At 36.6% G+C, this 18,850-nt stretch overlaps 2 protein-coding genes across 2 annotated transcripts; both read left to right on the top strand.

Moving 5' to 3' along the window:
- The first annotated feature begins 1,644 nt into the window (after positions 1-1,644).
- Positions 1,645-3,334, top strand: LOC147473506 (Late embryogenesis abundant (LEA) hydroxyproline-rich glycoprotein family). Its single transcript, XM_086587358.1, has one exon. The coding sequence runs from the start codon at positions 2,377-2,379 to the stop codon at positions 3,001-3,003; it is 627 nt and encodes a 208-aa protein (XP_086443484.1). The 5' UTR covers positions 1,645-2,376; the 3' UTR covers positions 3,004-3,334.
- Positions 3,335-8,789: 5,455 nt separating this feature from the next.
- On the top strand, positions 8,790-9,302 carry LOC147473505 (uncharacterized). The gene has a single exon (XM_086587359.1). It carries the CDS (start codon positions 8,790-8,792, stop codon positions 9,300-9,302), a length of 513 nt encoding a protein of 170 aa, XP_086443485.1.
- The last annotated feature ends 9,548 nt before the right edge of the window (positions 9,303-18,850 follow it).

The following is an 18,850-nucleotide window of genomic DNA, read 5'->3' as shown; positions in this document are numbered from 1 at the left end:
TATTTCAATATCAAATATACCAAACTCAGCCATGATCATGCATGGATCAATATCAAATGCTGCATAAGTGTAACACAAAGTTTAAACCCAAGATCTAAGGCCTCAGGGTCTTTTTAAGATTATATTTTATATATATATATATATATATAGGCAGAATTAATATACAACACTTTTTATATAGTGGGCTCCATCTCACTCTACAAATTTATTTACGACTTAATTTTATGTGGATACTATCTTTTTATCATAGAAAAATAGAGAACATTTTTGTAAAAATTGGGCTCATTTGAAATTTTTTAAAGAAAGATTTACAAAATTTTAAATCCTAACCGTTAAAATAGAATTTAGGATTTAAAATTTTGTAATCCTCTTTTAGTATATTTAGAAATGTCGAGCCCAATTTTTACAAGGATGTTCTCTATGATATAGGAAGATGGCATCCACAAAAACACAAAAAAACAAGTTGTAAGTAAATTTGTAGAGTGAGATGGAGGTCATTGTATAAAATGTTATACAAAAAGTGTTGTACGTGTATATGGATCCCCCCATGAATATATTTGTCTACTAAGTTAACTTATATTTATGAAGCAAAAAGTCAAACATCTTTTCAGATGATAAACAAGAGGGAGATGAGAAATCACATAGCAAGTTGCAGTTGATTAGGGATTCGTTTAAGACAGACTTTTCCCTGATCGAAGGGTTTTATGACACAAATTTCTCAAAGTGAATCCTTTTATTTCAAACCTCACAGACAACATATTCGATGGAAGATCCTAATGTAAAGGGTCCCATTTCCATAGCTTTTCCTAAAGGCAAAGCTGTTAATATCTACGCATTGCTTAGACTGTAAGGCGTACCATGCTGTAATAATAGCACTAGTATGCAGCATGGGTGCATGGGTGACAGTTTCAGTCCAGCACAAGAAGAGAAGTATCAAACTTACTACTAATATCAAATGACGAAATGCCAGATGATTCTAACTGCTACTAGTAGAAGACTGACTTAATGAGTAGCTCTAGTTATGAGCGACACTTTTGTGGCTAGACGCCTGGATCACTGCCAATTGAAATGAAATTTTACTCAAATAATTCAGTCAGACCAATTAAAACATATTCAATTCCGTTTTGGAGTGGTTATATCAATTTGTAAGCTCATCCATAAAACAGCTTTATGATCCTATGGATCATTACCTCCAGATTACTGATTAAGAGCCCCTCCTGAATCCATGCATCCAATTGTCTCGCAAATATAAAACGCAATTGGAAAAATCCATGCCTAATTTTTTTTTATTTTTATTTTATTTGCAAGCCGGTTTTAAATGAGATCAGTAACTCTTTGATGCTGGCGAGGTTCGCGCCCCAGACCTCTTATATCAACACCCAAAGATTTTACCGACTTTGCTAGTCCATGCCCAATTCTATCACTTGTATGTAGTATCTTTTTCCTCACTTAAAAAGTAACGGATGTAAAGACTCAAAACCCAAGAGCTCGGCAATCATCATCATGCACGATGCTCATGAGGGAGCTCGGAAAAGTGATTTTACAGATTCTTCGTGTTTTGTTTCTTTTGTGCACAGCTCAATGTACACAAAAACGACCTTAAGAAAATATAAAGATTAAAAGCCTAAGAATGGCATTAAGTCGATTTTCACTTATATTGAATTCAAATTTTGAAAGTAATCTTCGAGCTGTCAATTCGTTACGATAAACAAGAGTCTAGTGTGGAGAAAGAAGATCAAGGAAAGCGAAGCCGTGTCAGGATATGTTTTTCTTACTTTAATCAATGTCTAATCTTGTGGCCACTATTATCACCGTTGCTAGTGATGTCTGCTTCATGACTTCAATTATTCTAGGAGCCACGTAGGTCTCTATGATTGTGGCGGACCTCCAGTATGATCCCCTTATCCATCATGGCATATACATTTAGTAAAGCTAGCCGGGGTGTTACAGATCCATTTGATGAAAGAGGGAAGCATTTCGGATAGTATCACTAAAACAAATTTGTAATTTTAAGGAACGAAAAAGAGACAGGAAAACCATATGCATGGCAGCCGGTCCATCTTTTGTATTTGTCGATCTTCTCAAAGTCTAGACAAGCTAGTTACTGTATTTTAGGAGTACGTATGTATACTGCACAGGCGGAAGACATTTTGAGAAGTTGAGTTTTTGGTTCAAGCTAGAAGTATCACAAACACAATCCCCCACCACCACCAGGAGGAGAGGGTCAAAAGTGTTTAGAGCCCGCAAAATAATTGCTACTTTTCTGCATGCACCCTTTATTTATTTTCCATACACTCTACTTCTTTAGCCTTGCAACCTTTACCTCTTTTGCATCTCTTTCGCATCTCTCCAGGCCATATCTCTCTCTCTCTGCAAATGTCTGAATTTGTCGTCAAATCTCCCAAACACTGCGCAAAACAAGGATTCTACGGAAACAAGCTCAACAAGAAACTCTTGTACGCCATCTCCACCTTCCTTATTTCTCTCCTCTCACTAATCCTCCTTATCTATCTTCTTCTGCACCCTTCTAAACCGGAGTTTTTCCTCAGAGAAGCAAACTTATACCAACTAAACCTCTCAGGTCCTCATCTCCTTAACTCCTCCATCCAAATCACAGTCGTCTCCAAGAACCCCAACCAGAAAGTTGGCATCTACTACGATCAACTCCAACTCTACGCCTCTTACAAGGGCCAACAGATCACCACTGAAGCCTCACTTCCACCTTTCTACCAAGGTCATCAAGATGATAACATCTTAACAGCTTTGTTGATTGGATCTTTCCTCCCGGTTGCTTCTTCATTTGGTGACGAAGTGAGTCGAGACCAGAACACTGGTACCCTGGTTTTAAGTCTCAAGGTAAACGGAAGGCTCAGGTGGAAAGTGGGAACTTGGGTTTCCAGCCGATATCGTCTCAACGTTGATTGTGTTACAGTCATGGCTTTTCCCAACTCGTTTGGTCCATTGAACTCAAAGAAAGTCATTCAGTGTTCAACTGTGGTTTAGGTAGTAGTATCTTGGAAGAAGCTAACATGCTTAGTATGCTAATTAACTGTCCTATAGTTGGCGAGTTTTATTTTTCTTTTTGTTCTTTCTTTCTTTGTTTTTAATTTGTGTGGGTGGTGGTGGTGGGGATGGGGCTATATAATCATTAATCAGCTTTGTAAAATAATGATGAAAGATATATAGGATTCAAAGCTAGATAGTAAGTTGAGATGAAGTGCTATCTTATCTCCGCTTTTTGCTTTATAGATGATGGACGGGCCGAAGTGATTATTGAAAGTTGAATGTAAAGTGGGACTAAGGTTAATTGGAGGACGAAGTGAAATTGGCTTTATTGAGTGTTTAAGGATATGGAGAGACAGAAAGAGAGGGTACTGAGGAGGATGACTAGAAGATTCCCATATCCAAGTAGAAAGAAACAAACCAATTAAGGCGGGATATTTTTGGCTTTGGTGAGCGAAAATTAGATTGAAAAAGAATAAAATAAGGGGTTTTTTTTTACTTGACCCCCTAAAACTAACCCCATTTTAAATCCTACTACCAAACAACATTGTCTTTTTTCATCAACCATGAAAATAAATCCTACTACCAAACAAAAAAAATTGTAATAAATTTCAAAACATATCATGTACTATCCGAATTAACCCAAATCAACTCATAAATTGAATCTCTATCTTGTAATTTGTGCACAAATTTTTTTTCTTAAAGAGAATATACTAATTTTTATTTATTTTTATTGTTATAACTTTGCAAAAAATATAAAACATGAAATTATAAGGTTTGTTTATATTTATTGTGTGTGTGAGTTGGATTTTTTTTGCGAGGTAACTTTAAATTATATTAAAAGAAAGGGGAAAGAGTACAAAAATGATTAGTGTAGGCAACAGACTGCCCATACACAATATTCTAGCCAAATCATACTTAAATCTAGTTATAATTCATTTAAACCTGTAGAAGACTTGGAAATGAGCTTCCCACTTGTGAATCCAACTTGGTCTTCCTAAGTAAATGAACTTCTCTTGGTTATGCAGACCACCACCAACTCGTGCAAGTGCATCTGCAGTGATATTGGCCTCTCGCCAAATTGCAGTGAATTTGATGGATTGAGCTTCAAGTTTGCAACTCAACCATCTCGATACAAGCTCCCAAGGGATCTGGTCATTCTCAAAAGCCTTGATAGCCGCTTCCGAATCGGACTCTACCCATAGTTGTTTCCAACCCCACACACACACACACACACACACACACACACACACACACAATAATTGCTAGACACTCAGCTCTGAAGTTGGTGCCCACTCCAATATTTTGCCACACAGTGAGAAGGAATTCACCCAACCAGTTTCTAAAAGCTATATCAATGCCTGATGGACCTAGGTTAGCCATAGTTGAACCATCGGCATTAAGCTTAATGATATTGTTGTCAGGAGGGCTTGATGCTTGGTGCTCTCCTTGGTCTTGGATTGACATCCCAGAACCTTAAAATAACACTATCACCGTCGATGTTCTAGCTATGTGCTTTGGAGAGTCTGGCCGACATCTTTCCTTGTATTTTGACGTGTAACTTACATTCCCACAAGTTACCCATTTTATTGTCAAAATACACTTTGTTTCGTTGTTTCCAAATGCTTACCATTCCTGCAATGATGGTTGAGCTCCATAAGTGTTATATTCTATTGCTCCATAGTTTAGATAAATTCATCACTGAACTGAAGTCTAGGATAGGGGTTGAGCAGTTAAAAGCTAACACAATTCACTTTCAAAACTTTTGAGAGAAGGTGCATGTCCAAAACAAATAGGTAAAGGACTCAATATGATCTTTACAGAGACAACAACATGATGCTAAATGCACACTAACTTTCTGAACACGCACATCTATGGCACACCTCGTCTTAGTATTTTCCACGCCAAAGCTGCATACTGATTCCATAGAAACTTGCTCCATTCAGTGACTGGCTTCTTTTTTCTGATTTGGTCATACGCTGATTTCACCGAGAACTTACCTCTTGAGTCTGGACACCAAACAATGAAATCCTCAAAGTGGGGGTCGATCACACTTGTGAACAACCTTAATGCTAAGGTTGACACTGTCCATCAGTTGCTTCATAACATCAGGAATAACCCACTTATCATCAACTAACAAATCACATACTCTTGTTCTACACCCATTAATCTGTGCAAAATCGACGCTGAGAGCTTGCTTCAAAGACTGAGTGCACAATCAATTGCTGCACCACAAATCCACTTGTTCCCCATCTGCCACAACTCACTGTGATCTCTTCACCACTTCCACCAAGGCATTCCTTATCCCACGCTAAATGGATGTAGGCTTATGATATTTTAGAATTTCACCATCCTCATTGAGTTGAATTTTACCTTTAATTGTGTCTTGTTTTGGGGATTGGATCACTATTTTTTGGGAATCAATTTCCATGGTTGATGACTTGATGAAGAAGGGCAATATTGGCATAATATAAAATATTAACCTAGACTGGGGGGGGCTAAGTCAAATGATTTTAAAAATGGGGTAAATCAAAACGCTACATAGTTTTGGGGGGTTAAATAAAAAAAACCCTATAAAATAATAAGGGAAGTGTTCTGGCCCCCACAAATGTGGCCCAATAAAAGCCCAATTCAATACAAGCCCATGCTCAAAGCTTATCTACAAAAAAGTCCATGCTCAGAGCCCATGCTCGAAGCTTACTTACAAAAAAGTCCACGCTCAGAGCTTATCTATGAAAAAGCCCATGCTAAAAGCCTACATCCCACGACAGTTCTCCCGCCAGTTCTCCAACTTCATCCCACGAGCTGATAGTTCTCCCGCCAATTCTCCAACTTCATCCCACGAGCCGATGGATGTCGCCCGGTTCTCAACATCATCCCACGAGTGACGGATGTCCCGCCAGTTCTCGACTTCATTCCACGAGTGACGATGTCCCCGGTTCTCGACTTCATCCCACGAAAGCCGACAGATGTCCCGCCCGGTTCTCAACTTCATCCCACACGATGTCCCGCCAGTTCTCCAACTTCATTCCACGAGTGACGGATGTCCCCAGGTTCTCAACTTCATCCCACGAAATGACTTCTCCCGCGGTTCTCAACTTCATCCCACGAGCCGACAGATGTCCCGCCAGTTCTCAACTTCATCCCACGAAATGACGGTTCTCCCGCCAGTTCTCGAACTTCATCCCACGAGTCGACGGTTCTCGCCAATTCTCCAACTTCATCCCACGAGCTGACAGATGTCCCGCCAGTTCTCCACTTCATCCCATGAGCTGACAGTTGTCCCGCCAGTTCTCCACTTCATCCCACGAGTGACAAATCACCGGCTCTCCAACTTCATCCCATGATTGGGCCAGTTCTCTCGCCAGTTCTCCAACTTCATCCCACGATTGGAATATTGGAGAACGAAAAGTAACTATCACCAATGCTACCTATAAAATCCAACCTTCGTCATTTTTCCGAACTACGCGAATCCGACTTGATCCCAAGCAATATCTTTGGAGTGCGTAGGCAACTTCAAAACCGAAGACCGGTCTCATCTTTCCCCAATCACCATCTCCTTCACCATCTCCAAAAACATTACTTCCAACCCTCACCGGTGGTGTTTTTGCAAATCTTCTTTGAAACATATTTGGCCCGTCCTGCTTTTACCCTCAACCACAAAACAAAAGTTACGTCAATGGCTTCTCAAAACAAACAACGGTGAAAGTATCCCTTTTACCGCACAAGTTCGACATTCACCTTCTGGCGAGAATTCACTTTCAAGTCCGATGGTCCTTGGCCATCTGCGATGAGAGAGAGTGGGTATTCATGTATCCGATCCATCAACTCGGGTAGACCGCCGTCTCCGGAAATTTGGAGAGCAAGAATAACAATCTGAAGAAACAAATTTGTCGTCGACTTCTCGAAGATGATTCGGGGTCCACGGCAAAAGTGTTTGGGATCGTTTGAACACTCAAGCATCTCTCACAAAGACTCGAGTACAAACTCCCCGCACTAAGAGAAACCGTGTGAATTCGCTACTACGAAGGCTTCGCGAAAACAAAATGTGCAATGCCGAAAGCCTACACTTTCCAGTGTAATCATAAGTGAATCCACAAACTCTTCTGCCGACCTTGATGCCGACCACCCTGTCAGGGATCACCAACTCACAAAAGATCTCATGACGAAAACCGGTTTTACCGATTCGAACCGTACTAAGGGAGATCGGCAAAATATTCATATAGGTCGGCAAGATAGACTACCCAACCAACGAAAAACCAATGAAGTTCCTACCCCAAGCTCTAGAAGGGGTAGGCAAATATACAAGTCCTCGTCGCAATAAGCAGATATCGCCGATCTCGACAAAGAAGACTATTCACCAAGTAGTTCCAGTTCACAACCTAGTCGCTCAAGTTGTAGTCCCAATCCAAGAGGTCATTGTCGGCCAAAGTATGTTGACAATGGTAGCCATGGAGATAGAGACTCACTTGCATCAGGTCAAGAAAATGGTTGTGATATCCGGCCTCCGTCCGTATTCTCCGATGTTCACCATAGGAGACGAAGGAACCGAACTCCTCTCTAATCGGTCTACTTCACTTTCACCTGGGCCGACGGTCGACGAGAACTTACTCCACCTCCTCTGAAGAAATCTTGGCCAAAACGCGTCCGCGGTTAAGTTCGTGACCATCGTCAAGAGAATGTTCCGTTTTACGAACGACGCCTACACCTAAAATGATACCGAGAAGGCATTAATGATAAGGAGTCACGAGAAAATAAAATACAAAATCTCGCTATCGAGAGTGGTATCGATTCTCCCTTCTCTCTCCGAATCCAAACAACTGTTCATCACAAGGACTTCAAGCAGCCAGAATTCGAAAAGTATGATGAGATTGATGGAGATCCTTTGATGCATCTTGTTAATTACAGAAACAAGATGATCTTATGGACTTTCGACGATGCTCTTCTTTGCAAGTTATTCCCGTCCACACTCATTGGAATTGAGTCGATGAGATGGTTTAACATGCTTCCAGAAAGATCCATCAACAATTTTACTGATCTGGCTTACAAGTTTGCCGAGCATTTTTGTCACAACTAGAAAGAACCGAAACATATTGATTCTCTATTCAGTATTAAACAACAAAAAGAAGAAAAGCTCAGTAAGTTTGTTGCGAGATTTCGGAAAGCGGCTGTTGAAATCCCAGATGCATCTGATATTCTTGTCATTTATGCCTTCAAGGAAGGCATTAATTATGATAGGGACGGCATTTACAACTCTATTGTAAAAGACGTCCCAACAACTTGTTATGAACTTTTTTCTCGAACTCAACAGTTTATTCGAGTTTAAGATGATGCATCGGCACGAGTTCACAGAGATAGGGATCGAATAAGCAAGCCGCAGGAACAGAGTAAAAAACCGAAGTTTCAACAAACAACCGATCAAAAGTCCAAGAGTGATGGTAGGCCACAACAATGGAACGACAAAGAACAAAAGAAACTTTCAGAGTTAAAGCTTACCGCCCTCACGAAGTACGCTGTTATCTATCTAGAAGATTAAGGAAAAGAATATCTTATCTCCACCTTTTCCTCTCTCCAAGATACCAAGGCTACACGTGACAAATCCCGTGGTGCAAATTTCCGCGATGATTTTGGTCATGAAACTGAACAATGCCGATCTCTAAGGGGTAGAATCCAAGGTTTGATCGAGAAGGGTATGCTCGAGGATTACGTGCTTTGGGTAAAACAAAACAAGCTTTAGTCGTTACCGCACACAATGTAATCAAAGTCGGTCATGCCAGAGTGATTCAATGTCTAACACCCAGCGCAAGAATTTCAATCACTCCAAGATCACTGATCTCAGCCACCACTATGTTTATAGTGGATATGATTTTCTCCACGGAATGGGTACTGAAACTTATGAGGAAGGACCTCTCTGTTGGACTGACAATGACCTGATAGGAGTGCACCATCCTCATTATGATGCCGTTGTAATACAAGCTTTTGTTGGAATTCATCGTGTGCAGAAAATCATGATCGATACAGGTAGTTCGGCAAGTGTGATCTACAAGCGTTGTTACAAAGGACTCAACCTCCCCGAGAAAATGATAGTTCCCGATCCAAATCCTATCATTGGCTTTGATGGGACAGCAGCAACATCAGTTGGTAGATGCTCTCTTCCGGTGACATTAATGAACAAGGAAGTTACAATTGATTTTCTTCTCTTGGATTGTAACTCCTCCTACAATGTCATTCTGGGAAGAGATTGGATTCACTCAATGGGAGCTGTCGTTTCTACTTTCCATCAGGCTATCAAGTTCTAGTGTGATGGTAGGGTATGCAAAGTTCGAAGTGATCAGATAGCAGCTTTGAAGTGTCATGAGTCTGTACTCGAAGATTTTGATAAAACTCGAGAAGAAGCTTTACAATGTCTAATAAAATATCAGGCAGCCATGAAACACAAATATGATAGAAAGCTTTGCCTCAAGAGTTTTGAACCAGAAGATTGGGTACTTAGCCGCAAACAGAAGCTCATTGAATCTGGGAAGCTGTCAGAGAATTGGGAAGGACCGTTCATTATTGATAGACCAGCATCCAAAGGATCTTATTTCCTTTGTCGAATCACCGGAGAAAAATTTGCCAAGCCATGGAATGCTTTTCATTTGAAAAAGTTTTATCGTTGAATGTTTGTTTTTCATTCATTGTAATCATTTTATAATTCAATAAAATTCGATCCATCTTTCGTTTTAACTAGAGATTAAATATCCCAAATTTTGTTATCATTACACTATGGGGGCGGCGACCCCCCAAATTTCATTATGTTATCATTACACTATGGGGGTGAGGACTCCCCAAATTTCATTATGTTATCATTACACTATGGGGGCGGCGACACCCCATATTTCATTATGTTATCATTACACTATGGGGGCGGCGACTCAAATTTAATTATGTTATCATTACACTATGGGGGCGGCGACACCCCATATTTCATTATGTTATCATTACACTATGGGGGCGGCGACCCCCCAAATTTCATTATGTTATCATTACACTATGAGGGTGAGGACTCCCCAAATTTCATTATGTTATCATTATACTATGGGGGTGGCGACACCCCATATTTCATTATGTTATCATTACACCATGGGGGCGGCGACACCCCAAATTGCATTACGTTATGGGGGCGGCGACACCCTAAATTTCATTACGTTATTATTATATTATGGGGGCGGCGACACCCCAATTACGTTATCCTTAATACTTATATCTATTTTGCCGACCTACCTCAAGGCCAGATTACCCAACTATTATATATTTTGACCGACCTATTCTGATTACCAATCTAATAAAAAATAGATAAACACCAAATATCATGAATACAGTGGAAAAAATAAACATAATCGAGAAAGAAAAAATCGTAACCTAACCTCACATCATCATAACAATAAAAAATAAAAACTTCACTCAAGAAGTTGCGGCATAATGCTATCCTCCACTGGAACTGGAACACCTAATAGATCCGACGGAGATACATCTTCCAACTTCCTATAACACATAGTATAATAATCGGACAAATGCTTTGCAATTTTTTCCCGTTTCTCAGAATCTTTTGATTTCCAAAGTCCAACACTTGCCGATGCTTCACGCAACAACGCCCCAGATTTCTTAGTTTTAACTGCATGCTTCTTAATTATATCATCATTCTCTTCACACCCTACTCTAAAATTTTCCACCCTCTCATGATATTCATCTAACTCCTTCTTCAAAAATGCATTCTCTTCCAATAGTACCTTGTAGTCTCCTCTAATCCCCTCAAACCCTCAAACTCGTTTTGCCAATTCCAATTCTCACATTTTAAAATCGCGAACTTCATCACTCAAAACCTTCGCTCTCCTTTGAGAACAACAATTTCTTGATTTTGTTTTAGACACTTCAAATTTTCATGATATTCAATTTCATCTCATAGTCGTGCAAAACTACTTCATTTCTCATAAGTACTACTCTCAAATGTTCATTCTCCTCGAAGATGAGCTCTCTCCTTCCAAATATTTCTCAATCTCGCATATTCACTGGTTTTAATCTTATAATTTTCTTTTGCTTCTAAGATTTCTTTAGCACAATCCCCAAGCTTCGACGCCTAATAGAAAAAATAATGTGTTACTCAAAAAAAAAAAAAAAAAAAAAAAAAAAAAAAAAAAAAAACACACACACACACACACACTAAAAATTACCTCTGCAAGCTTTGAATTCAACATATTAACGATTTTTCCAAAATCTACACTTCGTTAATAATCCAAACACAATAAGTTTGGATATGAAATATTAGACAAAAGGATTTAAAATAATAATATATAATAATCAGTAAATACTATTTAAATAGCTATTCAACATCTAACCTTCAATTGCCAAGGCTTGCATGTCTGGAGTGATGAGCATAGGTGTTGTAGAACTACCGCTCATCCCTGGCTGCAACGAAGAAGGTACAGTTGAGCCAACAATGATGTCGGTACTAACAACAGTAGACAAAGTTTTGCGTCCTTTTCTATGATGAAAATTGTCTAGAAATCTCACATTAGTATTCGAAGTAGGATTTATTCTTAGAAACTTAATATAATATGTACGCAATAGTTTTTGCATCTTTTTAAGAACATTCATGCACGGAGTATCATTGACAGCATAATTTATACATTTTCCAGGTTTCAAATACCGACTTGATCATGTCAGGGATATTTTATGTGATGCATTTTGGAAGGCCGGAGTACAAGTGAAGAAGGAGGATCCCGTGAATTTCTTCATTGATACGAATGAGGGAATATCAACACTTCGGCCTACAGATATATTTGTCTACAGTTGGTATGCGTGTGTTTATGTAACTTGAGCCTCTCCGCTGGTAAGCCTTGGGAATAGAGTCTTTAAGGAGGGAATGCCAGCTAATAGAGCAACAGCAGGGAAGATTGGGAAACTCGAGGAGGCTTATAGAGCTAACCAGCATTGTTTCATTCCGTTCAGTTTCGGCACTTTTGGTTTCTTGGGACAACAATCTGTTAAGCTCCTTAAGTGATTGCAGAAAGTTATGGACTACAACCTAGTGACAACTGGTTCTAACGAGTTTGTATTAAGGAGGATAAGATTTCCAGTTCAGAAAGGACTTGCGTCACAGCTTGTTGCACGCTTGTCCTAATTATTTGTAAAACTTGTTATCATTAAAAATAAAATTTCATCTTAAAAACAACAACAAAACCAACATTTTCTTTTATTCGAAGAGAATATACTACAAAAAAAAAACATTCTCTTTTATTTGAAGAGTATATACTATAAATAAAAAAATAAAAAAATAACGACAACAACAACAACATTTTCTTTTATTTGAAGAGTATATACTACAAAAAAAAAAAAAAAAACCCTATAAAAAAACAAATAAAAAACTCACAAAAGCAAAGCTAACTGAACTTATTATGCTCAAATAGAGTTGCGTGCACTACTCTAAAACCTCCAAACAACTTCCACTATAGAAGTTTACGCCATCAATTCAGAATATACGTGTTGGTCTAACTACCTTGAGAAACATTCTTCCATATGTTCTACCTAATTACAAAGCCACGATCTTCATCTTGAAAAAATTAACTTTTCACACACATACCACGTAAGAGTGTTCAGACAAAAGCACATGTCTTATTTTATGTGCTTTCTCTTTCCTATTTTGTAATAACAAGAGGAGGCTTGTAGAGCAAACCAACATTGTTTCATTCCGTTTAGTTTCGACATTGCTGGTTTATTGGCACAACAATCTGTTAAGCTCCTTAAGTGATTGCAAAAAGTTATGGACTACAACCTAATGACAGTTGGTTCTAACGAGTTTGTATTTAGGAGGATAAGATTTGCAGTTCAGAAAGGACTTGTGTCACAGCTTGTTGCATGCTTGTTCTAATTATTTGTAAAACTTGTTATCATTATAAATAAAATTTCCACTTAAAAACAACAAAAAAACCAACATTTTATTTTATTCGAAGAGAATATAATATAAAAAAAAATTCTTTTATTTGAAGAGTATATACAATAAATAAAAAAATAAAAAAAAATAACAACAATAGCAACAACATTTTCTTTTATTCGTAGAGTATATACTACAAAAAAAAAAAAAAAAAAAACACCATCATTTTCTTTTTTTCGTTGATTATCCACTACAAAACCAAAAAAAAAAAAAACTATAAAAAAACAAATAAAAAACTCACAAAAGCAAAGCTAACTGAACTTATTATGCTCAAATAGAGTTGCGTGCACTACTCTAAAACCTCCAAACAGCTTCCACTATAGAAGTTTGCGCCATCAATTCAGAATATACGTGTTGGTCTAACTACCTTGAGAAACATTCTTCCATATGTTCTACCTCATTACAAAGCCACGATCTTCATCTAGGAAATCTGAAGTTAAAAGCCCCATCTTGAAAAAATTAACTTTTCACGCACATACCACGTAAGAGTGTTCAGACAAAACCACATGTCTAATTTTATGTGCTTTCTCTTTCTTATTCTGTGATAACACGAGGAGGCTTGTAGAGTTAACCAGCATTGTTTCATTCCGTTCAGTTTCGATACTGTTGGTTTCTTGACACAACAATCTGTTAAGCCTCTAAAGTGATTGCAGAAAGTTATGGACTACAACCTAATGACAGTTGGTTCTAACGAGTTTGTATTTAGGAGGATAGGATTTGCAGTTCAGAAAGGACTTGCGTCACAGCTTGTTGCACGCTTGTCCTAAATATTTGTAAAACTTGTTATTATTATAAATAAAATTTCCTCTTAAAAACAACAACAAAACCAACATTTTCTTTTATTCGAAGAGAATATACAAAAAAAAAAAAACATTTTCTTTTTTTTGAAGAGTACGTACTATAAATAAGAAAATAACAATAACAACAACAATATTTTCTTTTATTCGAAGACTATATACAAAAAAAACATCATCATTATTTTCTTTTTTTTCGTAGATTATCTACAACAAAAACAAAAAAATAATAAAAAAAAACACTATAAAAATAAAACAAATCAAAACCTCACAAAAACAAAACTAACTGAACTTATTCGGTTCAAATACTGATCATGCGAAGACTCTAAAAGCTCCAAACAAATTCCCACTATTGAAGTTTCATACCATCAATTCAGAATATACGTGTTGGTCTAACTACCTTGTGAAACATTCTTCCATATGTTCTACCTCATTACAAAGCCACGATCTTCATCTAGGTAATCTGAAGTTAAAAAACCCATCTTGAAAAAATTAACTTTTCACGTACATACCCCGTAAGACTGTTCTGACAAAAGCACTTGTCTCATTTTATGTGCTATATCTTTCCAATTGTGTGATATTTGTTTGTTTTCATTGATCGGTGTTATATTTTCAACTTTCTTTTGATATGTTACATATTGTGCTCAACACTCTTTTTGCCGCAGTATTAGATAAAATTTTTCTCAAGCTTCACAGGTATTTTCTTTCTTCATCTCTTGACATTTTGAGAAGAAAGCATCCTTCTGTTTGGGGGTGGTAAGAACCTGAAGCAAAATTTACGTAGTTTTTAGGTTGTATAGAGCTTCTTTATGAATAACTGTACTTAGTGACAAAGTCTTGTTTCCTTTTCTATGATGAAAATTGTCTAGAATTCTCACACTAGTATTCGAATAAGGATTTGTTCTTAGAAACTTAATTTAATATGTACATAATAGTTTTTACATCTTTTCAAGAACATTCATGCACGGAGTATTATTGACAACATAATTTATACATTTTCAAGGTTTCAAATACCGACTTGATCATGTCAGGGATATTTCATGTGATGCATTTTAGAGGGCTGGAGTATAAGTGAAGAAGGAGGCTACCGTGAATTTTTTCATTGATCCGAATGAGGAAAGCTCAACACTTCGGCCTGCAGATGTATTGGTCTATAGTAGGTTTGAGGGGTGGTATGCGTGTGTTGATGTAACTTGAGCCTCTCGGTTGGTAGGGCTTGGGAATGGAGTCTTTGAGGTGGGAGAACCAGCTAATAGAGCAACAGCAGGGAAGATTGGGAAACACGGGGAGGCTTATAGGGCTAACAAGCATTGTTTCATTCCGTTAAGTTTCGACACTTTTGGTTTCTTGGCACAACAATCTGTTAAGTTCCTTACGTGATTGCAGAAAGTTATGGACTACAACCTAATGACAGCTGGTTCTAACGAGTTTGTATTCAGGAGGATAGGATTTGCAGTTTATAAAGGACTTGCGTCACGGCTTGTTGCACGCTTGTTGTAAATATTTGTAAAACTTGTTATCATTATAAATAAAATTTCCTCTTAAAAACAACAACAAAACCAACATTTTTTGTTATTCGAAGAGAATATACAAAAAAAAAAATCATTTTCTTTTATTTGAAGAGTATATACTATAAATAAAAAAATAAAAAAATAACAATAACAACAACAACATTTTCTTTTACTCGAAGGGTATATACAACAAAAAAAAAAAAAAAACATCATCATTTTATTTTTTCCGTAGATTATCCACTACAAAAAAAAAAAAAAAATTAAAAAACTAACAAAAGCAAAGCTAACTGAACTTATTCTGTTCAAATACAGTCGCGTGCACTATTATGAAAGCTCCAAACTGCTTCCACTATTGAAGTTTGCTCCATCAATTCAGAATATACATGTTGGTCTAACTACCTTGTAAAACATTCTTCCATATGTTCTACCTCATTACAAAGCCACGATCTTCATCTAGGAAATCTGAAGTTAAAAAACTTATCTAGAAAAAATTAACTTTTCACGTACATACCACGTAAGAGTGTTCAGACAAAAGCACATGTCTCATTTTATGTGCTATCTCTTTCCTATTGTGTGATATTTGCTTGTTTTCATTGATTGGTGTGATATTTTCAACTTTATTTTTACATGTTATATTTTCAACTTTCTATTGATATGTTACATGTTGTGCTCAACACACTTTTTGCCACAGTATTAGATAAAATTTTTCTCAAGCTTCACAGGTATTTTCTTTTTTCATCTCTTGACATTTTGAGGAGAAAGCATCCTTCTGTTTGGGGGTGGTAATAACCTGAAGCAAAATTTACGTAATTTTTAGGTTGTATAGAGCTTCTTTATGAATAAGTGTACTTAGTGATAAAGTTTTACTTCCTTTCTTATGATGAAAATTGTTTAGAAATCTCACACTAGTATTCGAAGCAGGATTTATTCTTAGAAACTTAATATAATATGTACGCAATAGTTTTTGCATCTTTTTAAGAACATTCATGCACGGATTATCATTGACAACAGTATTTATACATTTTGCAGGTTTCAAATACCGACTTGATCATGTCAGGGATATTTTATGTGATGCATTTTGGAAGGCTGGAGTACAAGTGAAGAAGAAGGCTCCCGTGAAGTTTTTTTCATTGATACGAATGAGGGAAGATCAACACTTCAGCCTACAGATATAATTGTCTACAGTTTGTATGCGTGAGTTTATGTAACTTGAGCCTCTCCGTTGGTAAGCCTTGGGAATAGAGTCTTTAGGGTGGGACAGCCAGCTAATAGAGCAACATCAGGGAAGATTGGGAAACATGAGGAGGCTTGTAGAGCTAACCAGCATTGTTTCATTCCGTTTAGTTTCAGCACTTTTGGTTTCTTGGGACAACAATCTGTAAAGGTCCTTAAGTGATTGCAGAAAGTTATGGACTACAACCTAATGACAACTGGTTCTAACGAGTTTGTATTAAGGAGGATAGGATTTGCAGTTCAGAAAGGACTTGCGTCACGGCTTGTTGCACGCTTGTCCTAATTATTTGTAAAACTTGTTATCATTAAAAATAAAATTTCATCTAAAAAACAACAACAAAACCAACATTTTCTTTTATTCGAAAAGAATATACTACAAAAAAAAACAATTTCTTTTATTTGAAGAGTATATACTATAAGTAAAAAAATAAAAAAATAACGACACCAACAACAACATTTTCTTTTATTCGGAGAGTATATACTACAAAAAAAAAAAAAAAAAAAACCATCATTTTCTTTTTTTTTCGTTGATTATCCACTACAAAAACAAAAAAAAAAAAAACCCAATAAAAAAAAGAAATCAAAAACTCACAAAAACAAAGCTAACTGAACTTATTATGCTCAAATAGAGTTGCGTGCACTACTCTAAAACCTCCAAACAACTTCCACTATAGAAGTTTTCGCCATCAATTCAGAATATACGTTTTGGTCTAACTATCTTGTGAAACATTCTTCCATATTTTCTACCTCATTACAAACCCACGATCTTCATCTAGGAAATCTGATGTTAAAAAACCCATCTTGAAAAAATTAACTTTTCACGTACATACCACGTAAGAGTGTTCAGACAAAAGCACATGTCTCATTTTATGTGCTTTCTCTTTCCTATTTTGTGATAACACGAGGAGGCTTGTAGAGCAAACCAGCATTGTTTCATTCCGTTCAGTTTCAACACTATTGGTTTCTTGGCACAACAATATGTTAAGCTCCTTAAGTGATTGCAAAAAGTTCTAGACTACAACCTAATGACAATTGGTTCTTACGAGTTTGTATTCAGGAGGATAGGATTTGCAGTTCAGAAAGGACTTGCGTCACAACTTGTTGCATGCTTGTCCTAATTATTTGTAAAACTTGTTATCATTATAAATAAAATTTCCACTTAAAAACAACAACAAAACCAACATTTTATTTTATTCGAAGAGTATAAAAAAAAATTCTTTTATTTGAAGAGTATATATAATAAATAAAAAAATTCAAAAAAAATAACAACAACAACAACAACAACAACATTTTCTTTTATTCGAAGAGTATATATTACAAAAAAAAAAAAAAACCATCATTTTCTTTTTTCCATTGATTATCCACTACAAAAAAAAAAAAAAAACCCTATAAAAAAACAAATAAAAAACTCACAAAAGCAAAGCTAACTGAACTTATTATGCTCAAATAGAGTTGCGTGCGCTACTCTAAAACCTCCAAACAACTTCCACTATAGAAGTTTGCGCCATCAATTCAGAATATACGTGTTGGTCTAACTACCTTGTGAAATATTCTTCCATATGTTCTACCTCATTACAAAGCCACGATCTTCATCTAGGAAACCGAAGTTAAAAAAACCCATCTTGAAAAAATTAACTTTTCACGTACATACCACGTAAGAGTGTTCAGACAAAAGCACATGTCTCATTTTATGTGCTTTCTCTTTCCTATTTTGTGATAGCACGAGGAGGCTTGTAGAGCAAACCAGCATTGTTCCATTCCGTTCAGTTTCGACACTGTTGGTTTCTTAGCACAACAATCTGTTAAACTCCTTAAGTTATTGCAATAAGTTCTGGACTACAACCTAATGACAGTTGGTTCTAACGAGTTTGTATTCAGGAGGATAGGATTAGCAGTTCAGAAAGGACTTGCGTCACAGCTTGTTGCATGCTTGTCCAAATTATTTGTTAAACTTGTTATCATTATAAATAAAATTTCCACTTAAAAATAACAACAAAACCAACATTTTATTTTATTCGAAGAGAATATACTATAATTTTTTTTTTTTTTTGAAGAGTATATACAATAAAAAAAAATAACAACAACAACAACAACAACAACATTTTCTTTTATTCGAAGAGTATATAATACAAAAAAAAAAAAAAAAAAAAAAACACACACCATCATTTTCTTTTTTTCGTTGATTATCCACAACAAAAACCAAAAAGAAAAAACCCTATAAAAAAATAAATCAAAAACTCACAAAAGAAAAGCTAACTGAACTTATTATGCTCAAATAGAGTTGCGTGCACTACTCTAAAACCTCCAAACAACTTCGACTATAGAAGTTTGCGCCATCA

This window comes from Coptis chinensis, unplaced genomic scaffold (genome assembly GCF_015680905.1).
Source record: "Coptis chinensis isolate HL-2020 unplaced genomic scaffold, ASM1568090v1 utg2345_pilon_pilon, whole genome shotgun sequence".
Lineage (NCBI taxonomy): Eukaryota > Viridiplantae > Streptophyta > Magnoliopsida > Ranunculales > Ranunculaceae > Coptis > Coptis chinensis.
The sequence above is the reverse complement of the archived record's forward strand: the minus strand, read 5'-3'. Positions and strand labels throughout refer to the sequence as shown.

What these genes read in the sequence shown, in the direction of transcription:
- LOC147473506 (XM_086587358.1), top strand. Translation starts at nt 2,377, where the DNA reads ATGTCTGAATTTGTCGTCAAATCTCCCAAACACTGCGCAAAACAAGGA.
- LOC147473505 (XM_086587359.1), top strand. Translation starts at nt 8,790, where the DNA reads ATGTCTAACACCCAGCGCAAGAATTTCAATCACTCCAAGATCACTGAT.